Source organism: Botryllus schlosseri, chromosome 7 (genome assembly GCF_051294905.1).
Source record: "Botryllus schlosseri isolate E-star chromosome 7, Bs_hap1, whole genome shotgun sequence".
Taxonomy (NCBI): domain Eukaryota; kingdom Metazoa; phylum Chordata; class Ascidiacea; order Stolidobranchia; family Styelidae; genus Botryllus; species Botryllus schlosseri.
In genome coordinates, this window is record NC_137242.1 from 21,858,417 (window position 1) to 21,871,331 (window position 12,915).

At 39.8% G+C, this 12,915-nt stretch overlaps 1 protein-coding gene across 1 annotated transcript; it reads right to left on the minus strand.

Moving 5' to 3' along the window:
- Positions 1-531: 531 nt before the first annotated feature.
- LOC145442894 (galectin-5-like) lies at positions 532-10,979 on the minus strand. The gene is made up of 6 exons (XM_080320933.1): positions 10,829-10,979; positions 6,766-6,932; positions 6,662-6,700; positions 5,432-5,517; positions 3,332-3,500; positions 532-836 (listed from the first exon to the last, which is right to left on the minus strand). Exons 1-6 carry the CDS (start codon positions 10,911-10,913, stop codon positions 678-680), a joined length of 705 nt encoding a protein of 234 aa, XP_080177059.1. The 5' UTR covers positions 10,914-10,979; the 3' UTR covers positions 532-677.
- Positions 10,980-12,915: the final 1,936 nt, after the last annotated feature.

Genomic DNA, 12,915 nt, shown 5'->3' on the forward strand with positions numbered 1-12,915 from the left:
AATTATGACGTCGTGAAATTTTGAATAGTCATGGCGAGCATGCTCAATGTACTATTTTTAGATGATACAGAAACTCATTCTGTTGACACAAACTAACTTCGCCTATTTTGATAAAAGTTGATTTCAAGGTATCGAGCGGCACCTAAGAATATCTTATCCGTCGGTATGGGTGCTGGCACGGTACGGTTGGGCTGTAGTAAATCATCTGTAACCGCCCTGATATTGAGCCATTGCTGCTTCGGACCTCCTTGGACCGGCCATGTGTACAGCAGTGAGGTGTGTTTATAACTATCTATAGAGTATTCGCTTGACCGGCCTCTATAAGAGGTTTATGGTAGTGTTGTGTTCTTCATTAGTGGCAATATACCATTCAAATCTGCAAATCATCTCGATCCAATAGTTCGTGAAGGATAGTAGGCATCCTCTTCTGACAGTTAGACAGATCAACGACCGAGCGGCCACACGTCATCACATATATCAATGCGTAAGTATTACATTCCATATATACCTAACATAACACGCCCATATATGGAGAGTTTGCATGAAATATATTCTTTGAATATTGGTACATGGTACATTAATCAAGTGGCATGCCGTCTGATTGAGAGGCAATCACACACTTTGTAAAAGCGAGCGAGACATTGCGAAGACCCAGTTCTCTGTACTTTATTCCGTGTCTACGTAGTTCTCGATATTGTCACGCTCGACATATTGACGCTGCCCGCAATTTTGATTAGTCTGATATCTGACAAATTCGGTAACCTGGCAATGAAATCGAAGTAATGATCACCGTTTATGTAGGTGGCGAACTTGGATTCTTCGACATCGACTTTGACCTGAAACAAAATTCTGTTATTAGTTCTTGTAAATAAACTCCAACCATGTACAATGTACATTGTGCATGAGCGCATTGGTTGTTTAGTAGGTGGATATTTCATCATTCTGTTTGGATTCGAATTGTCTTTGATATACAATGCTGCCAGACCGGATTAGGATAAGATTATATTCAGTAGGTTGACATCGATATGATCATTTACTTCGATTCGTTTTCCTGATATTATAGTATATATTACATGGCTTAAATATATATCAAAATATAGAGTCAGCACCGAAAAGTTAATTAAATTTAGTGAATATGTATGAAACTGGAATGTGATCAACTCGTGGATAGGAGCTATAGTGATAGAGAATTCCACTCCAGAAGCAAAACGATAGTGATTGGAGATTTTCCTTCAATCGTTATTGATTGTGGTATGGTGTTTTTCGAGAACCATGGTCATTTACACCAGGCCAATTTTCTTCATTTTTATTCCGTGGCTGCCGATTTGTAGCACGGCCCACTTCTAGACTTTTATAAGCAGAGTGGTCAGTAACGAAGTACTTCTACTTTTTCAAAGTACTCAAGTAGTTTTACTCTATTTCTGGTACTTACTCAAGTATATCTTTTTTCGGTACTTCTACTTCCTAATATTTTGTGAACTACTTACATACTTTTCGCTATTTTAAGTTCGTCAAGTAGAAGTAGTTTAATCCCCCAATAATAAAGATAGCCTAAGGAATTTCGGGGCTGTTTTCACGGAGTACCAACATTTAATTTTCATAAAAGTCATGTAAAGTCCAGAAATTTCGTTGCGCTTCGCGCACGGTAGATATGGAGTTGCAAATGTGTTTCTATGAAAGAATCGCTGAATATAATTTAGATTCCGGGTTGTGTGGTTTCGTTCACACCGCATTGTCGCACATATCAAATATTTCATCACAGTCAATATGACCCCCCGTAACGTTTGAAACTACCGTTTCGCAATCTAGCAATTATATACCTATCATATCGTAACCTAGCAGCTCATGACGTGTCCTAATCTGGAAAAGTGGACATTGACTTTTTTAGCGTTAGACCTGTTTTACCAGACCACCGCTGAAACTTTCTGGACAAAAGACATGAAATATATTTCCGCTTTTTAGAAGTAGTATTTGTATTTTTTTCAAATACGAGTATTATACTTTGAGTTCTAATTATAGTTTCAGTTCTTTTGCCTGGAGAACATACATGTTGAAGTATAGAAGCAAGTGTAGTAATGCCTTATATTTTCCGAAAATAAAGCTACACTACATGGCGTTTTACGATCCGCCATATTTGTATTTAATGTATATTAATCGCGCAAAGTGTTAAAGCCGTATCCTACACAACTTCTCCGTATTGCTCTTCGACTAAACTTGGGGCGATATAATATAGGGGTGGGCACCATGCCATGATATTCTCTAAAACGGGGTGTTCAGATGGATTAGTATCGCATTTCCATATCAATACTATCATTTACATCCCATGATGTGGACGTCTGCTTAATCTGTCAAAAATTGATACCTCCTGGGAATCAAACTCTTACTAGTGCGGAGCATGGACCGGAGCCGGATTGGATATCCGGCCGGATTTTGTCAATTTTCGCCGGACCGGATCGGAGCCGGATCAGTACTTTTTTGATACGGCCATAATCTTTAGGGATAAGCCTGACTTTTGTAACTAAATAACTACTAACCAACCACACGCTAGTAACCGCCAAGTTAGTACAAAAATAAACGAGCCATGTTTATGAATTCACGGAACCAGCGTACCGTGTAGGGCCGGACTTTTTCATTTTTGGCCGGAGCCGGATCGGTACTTTTTCCTGATACGGCCGGAGCCGAATCGGAGCCGGGCCAGAGAATTGAAAAACCGGATCGGAGTCGAACCAGAGAATTCGTCGATCCCATCCGCACCTTCCGCATAGCTCAATTTGCAGCTTTTGACAGTCCATGCGAACAAGCCTGTCCCGTCCGAAACGTCCACTTTATATTTCCAATCTGAACCCACTTACAGCTGCGACCTCAGTTTGACAGTATTTGATGCTTTTTTTGTTTCGAATAACTTCACAATAGCTTTTATGCAACATTGTTATACTATTTTTTTTTTAATTACTTGGTGGCTGAAATGTCTCGGTCCAAAAATATACGGATTCACATAGATTGTCATTTTGATTACATATATGAGTACATATATATATATTGCGACTGCGAAGGAAATAAGGTGTTCCGAACATATCATAGTCGTAGGTCGTAAACGACAGAACCATGAGTGGTGCTGTAATTTGAAATGGATTGCCTTCCTGGATACTAATCTGACAATCTACTAATACAGAGAGATAGAGAGATGCACAGGGTGTACATTATCAAATACGAAATTTGTGAATCGTTAAAACATACCAGGGTAGAAGGAACCTAATCGCATGAATGAAGCATATGAAAATGCCCTTGCATAAAGTTTTGAATTGCATATTCACCAAAACACAGTGATCACCTGAAACGTTTCTCCCCAATGAAATGGAAATGGTTTAACACACAGGTTCGTCTCCTCAGTGCTCCACCGTTGGTTAGTGTAAAAATTTCTCACTATGCTCCGCGTATTCATTCGTGGATTGAAGTGATAATGTATGTCGCTATCGCTACTTTCAAAGTTGATGTGCCATCTAGAAACGAAATGATTCTTCCTCGTGAGTCGCAATGGGAAAGCTGTTACTATCATCGACATTGTCTCAACTTGAAAGCATAGATGGTGGTCACGAGTGTGCTCTATCAGACCAATTTTTTACTAATTTCCAGGCCAGATTCTATTTCATCAGCAACTTATTGCGAGAAAAACATAACGGCAGGCCAATATACACTACAGAAGACAAGTTCCATTTGTTTTCACCAGAGGTGGTCAGTAACGAAGTACTTCTACTTTTTCGAAGTACTCAAGTAGTTTTCCTCTACTTCTGGTACTTACTCAATTAGATCTGATTTTCGCTACTTCTTCTACTTCGTAATATTTTGTGATCTACTTACCTACTTTTCGCTATTTTCAGTTTGTCAAGTAGAAGTAGTTCAATCTTCCAATCAGGAAGATAGCCTGAGGAATTTCGGGGCTGTTTTCACGGAGTAACAACATTTAAGTTTCAGAAAAGTTTAGTAAAGCCCAGAATTTTCGTCGCGCTTCGCGCGCAGTGCTGGTTACGGAGTGACCAGTATGATTTCACGAAAGTATCGGTGAATATAATTTAGGTAGAGAGTTGGCGTGGTTCCGTTCACACCACATTGTCGCCCTTCGACAATATCAAATAATTATTCACAGTATATACGGCTCATCATAACGTTTGAAACTGATGTTTCGCAATCTAGCATTTACTTGTCATATCGTAATCTAGCATGTCCATGGCGTGTCCAAATCTGGAAAAGTGGACTCTGACTTTATTTTAGTTTCAGAGCTGTTTTAGCATACCACCTTTGAAACTTTCTGGAGTAAAAACATGAAATACATGTTCTGCTTTTAGAAGTAGTATTTATATTTCAGTATCATATACTTTGAGTTGTAATTATTATCAGTTTTTTTTGTCTGGATAACATACATGTTGAAGTATATAAGCAAGTGTAGTAATGCCTTTAATTTCTGGAAATAAAGCTATACAATATGGCATTTTTACAGTCCACCATATTTTTATGACCGCTTACTAATCGCGCAAAGTGTTTATACCGTATCCTATACAACTTCTCCGTATTGCTGTTCGACTAAACTATGGGCCTTATAATATGGGGATGGCGCCATACCATGCTGTTTTCTAAAACGTGCTGTTCGAGGAAACAAAGGATTAGCATCGCATTTCCATATCAATACTATCATTTTCATCCCATGATAATGACGAATTCTTATGCTATCGAAAATTGGATACCTGCTGGTATGTATCAATATGAATCAAGCTGGTCACCTATCGCATAGCTCAATTTGCATTTTCTTCAATCCCTGTGAACGAATTAGGATCGTTTTCATAACTATTTACTTACTTGAGTACTCCTAAAGTCGGTCAATTCTACTTCTACTTCAAGTAGTTTTAGGTTGCTTATAGAAGAAGTACTTCTACTCGAACTTGAGTAGATTTTTTCGTCGCTACTTCCACTTCTACTTGAGTAGATTTCTTGACTACTTTGACCACCTCTGGTTTTCACTGACCTGTCGGGAACATGCTTACTCAGTAGCTAGTACCGTAAGTTGATCAAATGACTACTACCAATGCGTGATCATCATACTTCTACGTAACAGTTTTCAGTGAGACAAAAACCTGGCCTGGAATATTGACTTTTTTTATATACTTTAAAATCACTACTTCTACCTCTGCACTTGTGTAGAAATGTACGAAGTTACTTCTACCTGAGTATGAGTACCAACGATAGCCACTATGACCACGTCTGATTGGTTGGACCTTATGGACAATCACGAAGGATGAGTCATACGTATTGGTAACCTAATTATGAAATCCCGCAAGCCTTAAGTATTTGCCTTTAGCGTCCGACTCCGCAAGTAGTGATCTTGAACAGGGTGGCAACTTCAATAGTGTATTCAAATCGATAAAATGATTAAACTCACCTAGGACCCTTGTCGAGGACTCTCCCATCAAATATGAAGGTATGACCTGGTCCAGTGGCAAAGGATACGTTGAGTATGCCGGGTATCTACATTGGTAAGGAGATTTACTCGTGGTCAGTCGGCCGTATTTATATAGGACATTGAGTCTCAAAATATTGCCTTGAAGAATATTAAGCATGAGTTTAGACGCAATCTGACACTGCACATCTATGGTAGCAATGCACACTTAGAACTATGGAGTGTGTTAGCCTGTTTACAACTCCGTTAGATAATAGTTTATAATATAGGTTGCAGTAAGTATTGAATCGGATAAATAAAATATAGCGGCCAGGGCGGTGTTGCGATGACTCAACACATGACTTGACTAGAGTTGCGTTTTCTGAGTGACTTGACTTGACTCGATTCACTGTCCAAAGTAGCCTTCACCTGACTCGGACTCGTCGTCAGTCATTTAACATAAATATCGCGGACGGTTCTTGATATTTAGAAACTGTCACTGACGATTTCCAGAAAAATGTATAGCCTTGTCGCGATCTACTTCTTCAAACTATTTACTTGATTATTTATCTGACGTTGTCGTTTCGAAGTATCTTTGAATTAGTGTTAGCATATCTAGAAAATCACTACTTTTGTTTCTGATTGTCTCACGGTTTTTTACTGCGACTTGTACTTGAGTACCTATAATGACCACTTTGAAAAGCTTTTCAGATCTGATATAGAATTAAAAAGTAAACGGGAAGCGACCATATATAGCAAATAACAGTGACTCATATCTGGCGACTGATTCATAAGGCCTCTCGGCCCCGCGTCGTCTCGTGGTCCATACTGCCAGTTTGTTTTGTTTATTTTTCTTTGTTTACAGGAGTGGCAAATAAAAGCCTATCAATCTAATTTTAAGCATATTTCCGGGATAAATCATTTGATTAAGTTATAGGCGGTGTAAAGTCCGTGCCTCGTATTTAACAATTTCAACGTATATAACGAAACACTGCGGCAGGGCGTTATCAAACAATATTCTCAGAATTCGAAGTGCAGAAATTATTTCTTGTTCTATATAGTTTGAAGTTTTTTATGATATGGATTTGGGCATTCAAATTCAAGACTTCCTATTTCAGGTAATTTCGGCATTTACATGTGCCATTGTCATTATCAACACGCAAAACTTTGTAGTCGCATACTGTGGAAATGCCATACAATACAGTAAAGGGCTACGCATGTAAGATATCTTACCGGAGCAAGATAAACTTTGAGCGTTTCATTTTTCTTCGTCTGCAAATAAACGTTATGTGACGTTGCAAATTTGTAAGATTCGATTTCCAGTAGTTTGAACCTACTTGTAAGAAATCGCTTGTAGTTGAGTTATGTGTCTGGCTGGTAGGATTGATTTTCCAAGCCAGGGCAAGGCATATTATGCCACTCACTAAAAGAATCAGCGAAATCATGAAGAGTATACCAGTCAACGTTTTACTCTTCGCCTGCAACGCAGCTAATCTCGCTGAACCTGGAAACACAAGCTGTCACAAACTTGTCGTCATGGTAACGTTTAGGAGATTATTACATGTTAAAGAGCAACTACCTCGATATCACTTGCTATTGGTATGTTCCACAGCTGAACACAGGTGGGCTGCAGCTTCGAGTCCGACCGAGGTCGTCTCCACAATTTCTAACCTGAGTGTTGGAAGTTTAACCATAGCAGGGGTGGCAAACATGCGACCATAGAACAATAATTGCGAGGCCGTCTACATGCAATTTTAATTTGCGAATAGTATCCCAAATTTCTGAGATATTTCAAGTCAACTTGGAAATTTTCTTCGCGCGTGGCGCGACTTTGGGAGTAGTAGTCCTCTTGCAATCTGAGCTGCTAAGTGATACCGTGTTCGAAAACGGGTCTATGAGTGCCGAATACCTTTCTGGATCTATCGGAGTTTAATCAAGCACTTGTTATAAGATCATGTATCGAACATTTATCTCAATTCACATCGCCATGATTGACATCTATCGGATTACAGTAAGTGACTATATCATTACGACGATCTCTTACACAGAGCAAGATTGAACCCATTATGAAAGTCCGCGTTCACACGAACTAGAACCACAGTGACGTGCGGTCCAATGAGGCAAGTGAGGCAGTGCCTCACCTGTCGTCAGAGCGAATAAGTGAAAATTGTGAAAACCCTCCATGAGTCGATGATTATTGATATTTTACATCGATGTTCATAAATAACTAAATTTGTACATTTTTTCACACAACATCATCAATTTTCATAATCATTATTCAAAAATACAGCGCGAAAGGAGAGTTGCGGCACAGGTGAGGCACGGGCGGGTAGTGCCTCACCTGCGACAATGCAATTCATCATAAATAGATCGGAATTCATAACAACTGGTATCAATCAAATGCTATCGTCACACTGATTCCGAAAATCCAAATATTAACAGTGTCAGACCACCAGAACTCCCTCAAAATCGCCGAGAAAGGTGACATTCGGCTTTATTACAAACAATGCCATCGCAGAGAAACAATAGACAGGTGAGACGCAAACGAATTTGCCTCTTGCACTATTCGCTAACAATTGGACAATTGCATCACATAGAAACGCGCTATCGATTTCGGAATACAACAGTCTTGACCAGTGGTTCCCAAACTTTTTCGGTGTGAGGGCCAAATTTAGAATTTCAGAGTACGGTCGGGGCCGCACGAATACTACGGCTATGAAACGGACCCAAACAGTCATCGTGGCTATTTCGGAGTAGTTTTATTGCCCTGACGAGATTTCAAAACTGTACACTGTTAACCGCTACTTATCTGCTGCATTGGGTGTCCGTTGAGTGAATCAGCTTTCCTGGCGTAGACGCGCGAAGCGCGAGAAATTTCTTCAGTTTCATGACTGAATTGGTCAATATGATCGGGAATTGCATGTATTGCTATCAATTTTCATCCTGTCTCTGTTCACGTAAACTGATTTACCCGTAGAGCTTAGTGAGGTGTGTTTGAAAAGATATAGGCCCCCTCAATAATAATTAAACATCTCCGGGGGTATACCCGTTGACAGGAACGTAACAGCACTTCGTCAGGACTCCAGGCTCCCATAGGGTGATAAACTGACCCCGCATCACGTTGTTCGCTTTTGCCACGAAATTATCAAAGTTGTACTGTTTAGTGAGACAGCGCGACGCGCGAATATTCCGATAATTCATTATAAAATCGGCGAATACGGCCGGGAATTGCATGGTTGTACTCTTTGCCCACGTAATCAGATTTACCGGTAGAGCTGAGTGAGAAGTGTCTTTGAAACTGCAGACCCCGTAAAATTAAACATCTTCGGGCGGCGGACCCCTAGGTATGACTTTTTTACATGATGTTACTTCGTGACCTCCTGTCTGCTATATCAAAAAATGTAGAATTGCCCAAACCTACTAAACTGAAAGATTCCACGATTTCAGATTGGTATTTCTTCACTGGCATATAATTTTCTTTCCTGCGGGATGGTATTTGTCTTGTGAGGTTAAGATTGCCAAGACAAGAACATTCGGCGCCAGTCATTTAGGCGCCTAGATGGACAATTAAACCTATATGTATTTATAAATATATAACGAATTTGTTGATATTTCGAAGTTTTTGGTCAGCAGAAAAGCAGAGTTTTACGGCCAAGGCTTGCTCGCTGCCGATCGTTCTGACACACTTCTTGGAGTCACATGTTACATGGCCTAAAACTTTATATGTCTTGGTGAGTTGTGGTGCGGTCATGGCCAACGCTGATATGCCACTTTTCATAAATCTTACGTATTTTTTCTTGGGGAAGAGTGCGAAATAATCAAGATATGTGGCGAATTGAAATCGCGCACGGCGCGAAAAAGTTTTGAAAAAGTTGCATAAATTTTGGAAAAATACTTCATAATTTATGCTAACTCACGAAATGATTTTGAGCCCCGTTCGAGCTCGGCCCCCCTCAATTGGGGGGTTTGGGGTGCGACAGCTACGGTCCTGACTGTAGGACTACTAATTATGCTGCTTTTAGCCGGCTAAGCAGTATGCATCCGATCGGCGTATTCAACCGTGAGTCACGTGTTGCACATCTAGTTATCATAGGGTTACCATACGTCGTCTTTTAAGATTAGTCCTCTTTTTCGATTTTTTAAAGTGTCCTCGGAGGACGTGTCTTCTTTTTTGAGATTTTGTCTTCATTTTCGAGGATTTTGATTACATATAGGGCCGAATTCGACTGATATACATTAAGTCAGCACTATGGGAACGCTACCGCGACTATTCCGGGAGCTGGACAGCAAAGTTGACCTTTTTTTCAGTTAACCACCTGTTAATGAGAAAGAAAAACTGTATTTTCCGGGAGTTGAGCATCTTTTTCTTTTTTAGTCAAGCGACCACGAAGTGTGAAAAATTTACCATTTTTCAGGATTTTCCTCCGGTTTTGAAAGTTATCAATACCTATTTATATCTATAGCTACTGCCCGTTCGACTGGAAAGTTAGGGCACATTGCATTGAAACAGCAGTGACGTAACGCTAGCAGTCTATACTCACAACTTTCATGCAATTCTATAATTAAAACTACAGAGGCCAAGCCAATCAAGAGTATTTTATAAATATAAATTTTATTTTTTGTCATAAATCGATTTCCTAATATATTTTTGGGGCCGCAAGAAGGCTATCTGGGGGCCGCACTTGGGAATCACTGGTCTTGACTGTCTTGTAGGAATTATATAGTAGCGACGGCCAATACGTAATGCGGAGCAAATACATTCCCTTAATTATGTCACTGCTATATATTTTCCGTTAAATTGTAGTATGTGATAGCTACTTGCATAGGCTACATTGTCGTTGCTTTATGCTTCGAATAATTCATACCGGTACTTGAAGAGATAGTCATTATTATCCGCCTAAACTTGCCCATTTAGCACAATAGCGACCAGTCCTACATGTATTGTATAATGTGAAATTGCAACGGCTATCAGGGTGCAAAGAAAATGCTCTCTATACCCGCTGCTGTTGTTATTCACATTTTGGATATCTTTATCAGGTAGGCTACTTTACATGCGTATGTGTTTGTGTGTGTGTGTGTGGGGGGGGTCCGTGCCTCACCAGCCTTGAACCTCACCGCACGTCACTGTAGAACCATATAGGGGACAGGGTTCGCACTATCAAGATCTGATTATACTTAACATATCCATCGAGACTATGCAATCCATGTCCTGATATATGCAGATCAATGCAACAAAGATACGAATCCGAATCCCGTGATTATCATAAAATCGAAGATCTGGAACATGCTTGAATGTAGGCTCGATGGATAATAGGAGATATTCGAACTGTCGACAGCATTATAACCGAGCGCAAGTCGATACAAAACACAAACATGTCACTCTGTTATATTTAGGCATACCTGGACGATAGCTTTCTTTCGCGCCCATAACCAAATACTTTGTAGACGCATTATCGTGCTCGTCGAGGCATTGCAAATCTGACATACTTGCAGGCACAGCGAGATAGGCTAACCTAGGTACTGATGTAAATACATCGTAAATAAAAGATGCTTTTTTCAACCTTCTTCCTCAATACACTTACAGAAAATGAATTACATTCTCTGTCAGATTCCAAGCAAATTTACATCTATCACTTTACAATCGTCAACTGACTGAAAACTAATAACTTAATAGTACGTGCAATGACATTAAATGCATACTTGTGCGACGACACTGTACCAAAGACGTTCAGTTCAACAGCACTGTCATATAATTACTCTCACTGATACATATTCAAGATGCATATTTAGCTAACAATTCACTTTTCGCAAGTTTAATCGGTTCTTAGGACGCAATTGTCAACCTTCATACCTGATGTGTATGGCGCAAAAACAGGAAATAATTCACAGGATTCGGTGAAAGCTACAATGCGGTTTTGAAGTCGATAGCAGGCCTGCAAGCTCAATCAACCTAATCGAAAGCAATTGCAGATTGATTGTGTGTAATGTGTTTCAGAGTAGTACAAGAAAACATAATTCCATTCGAATTCGAGAACTGACTATTTCTCTAAATATTTGGATTCGGCTGATAATTAAATTGATCTCATATTAGTCTTTTCCGCGGATTATCGCGATGGACAATCACGCGATCTAACGATGCTCATCGCTCAAACAGCCTCCACTTTCGTCCATACGGGTAAAGGCGTACATATTTAATTGATTAGTTCTGGAAACGCCACGTAGCTTTAGCTGAATAGCTATGTAAACGCTGAATCTCGCAAATAACAATATTTCGAAACAGTGTTTCATAAGCGTCTATGTCACGTAGGCTACCCCTAAAACATTTTTGAAAAGCCAACGGATTCAATTCCTAATATATTTATGACTGCTACGCAAATTACCATTACCATGTAATTTTACGTATTTCATGTTAATAAGGTCACATGTTATTCATGTAAGCAAGGGGATCCTATCGTTTTCTAGCGAGGACACCTACGCTTCTTGTGAGACTCACAAAAGGATAATTCATGAGTAGGCTACTATAATATGACCGATGCACTGGACGTGTCAATATTAGGGATGGTGTGAACCTCTGAAAAGTTCAGGTTCGTGTGAACGTGAACCTTTTTGAAAGGTTCTGTGTGAACGCGAACGTGAACCTCATGACGTCACGCGACGTCATATTGCTAATTCCAATCCTACATTTCAGTGAAGTGATAGCCTATATTAATGTACAGATTGTACACGATGCCTAGCAACGACTCGGGCCACATAATGTCACAATGCTGAAGTACTTATTAACGTTTTAAACGTCGGCAGATGTATCAACTGGGGCAATCAAATAATATAATGATCCCATGAAATCAATATCTTCTGTCGCTTTGCCAACAATTTTGACGAGTAAGCCTACTTGCACGGGAATATAAGCTTTTACGCCCGGTCTAAGCCAGAGCAGACAATGTATTCAGCGTCTGAGTATTGCTAAGTTGATATTGAGCACAGTGTGAAATGGGTTTCAATTCTTGCTACCGATATTACTCCATTAACAAGTTATACAGCAGTAGCCAAAACCCTAACCGCACGAATTTGGATTTTATGATACAATAAACATATGAAGTCCAGATTGACCCCGTACGCCTGCTAGAATTTTTACATCAGACAACGATATCAATTTCGTTGATTGGTTCAACAAGCATCATTCGCTGACTGCCTAGTCTGAAGTGTATTTCGCTCTTGATGTTGTGTGATTGCTGGTCAAGCTCACAGCCGAAAATTTTGAGATTGTCAAGGTGCGTGCTTGTTCGCTGACTGCCTAATCTGTAGTGTATTTCGCTCTTGATGTTGTGTGATTGCTGGTCAAGCTCACAGCCGAAAATTTTGAGATTTAGTGTTGATTTTCATACGCTGCCAGCGCCATGCATAGAGTGGCCCGCAGTTGAAATGCAATAGATTTTAACCTAAGATGTTATAAGGAAGTGAAAACTGCGTTATATATGAAAAAGGTTCAC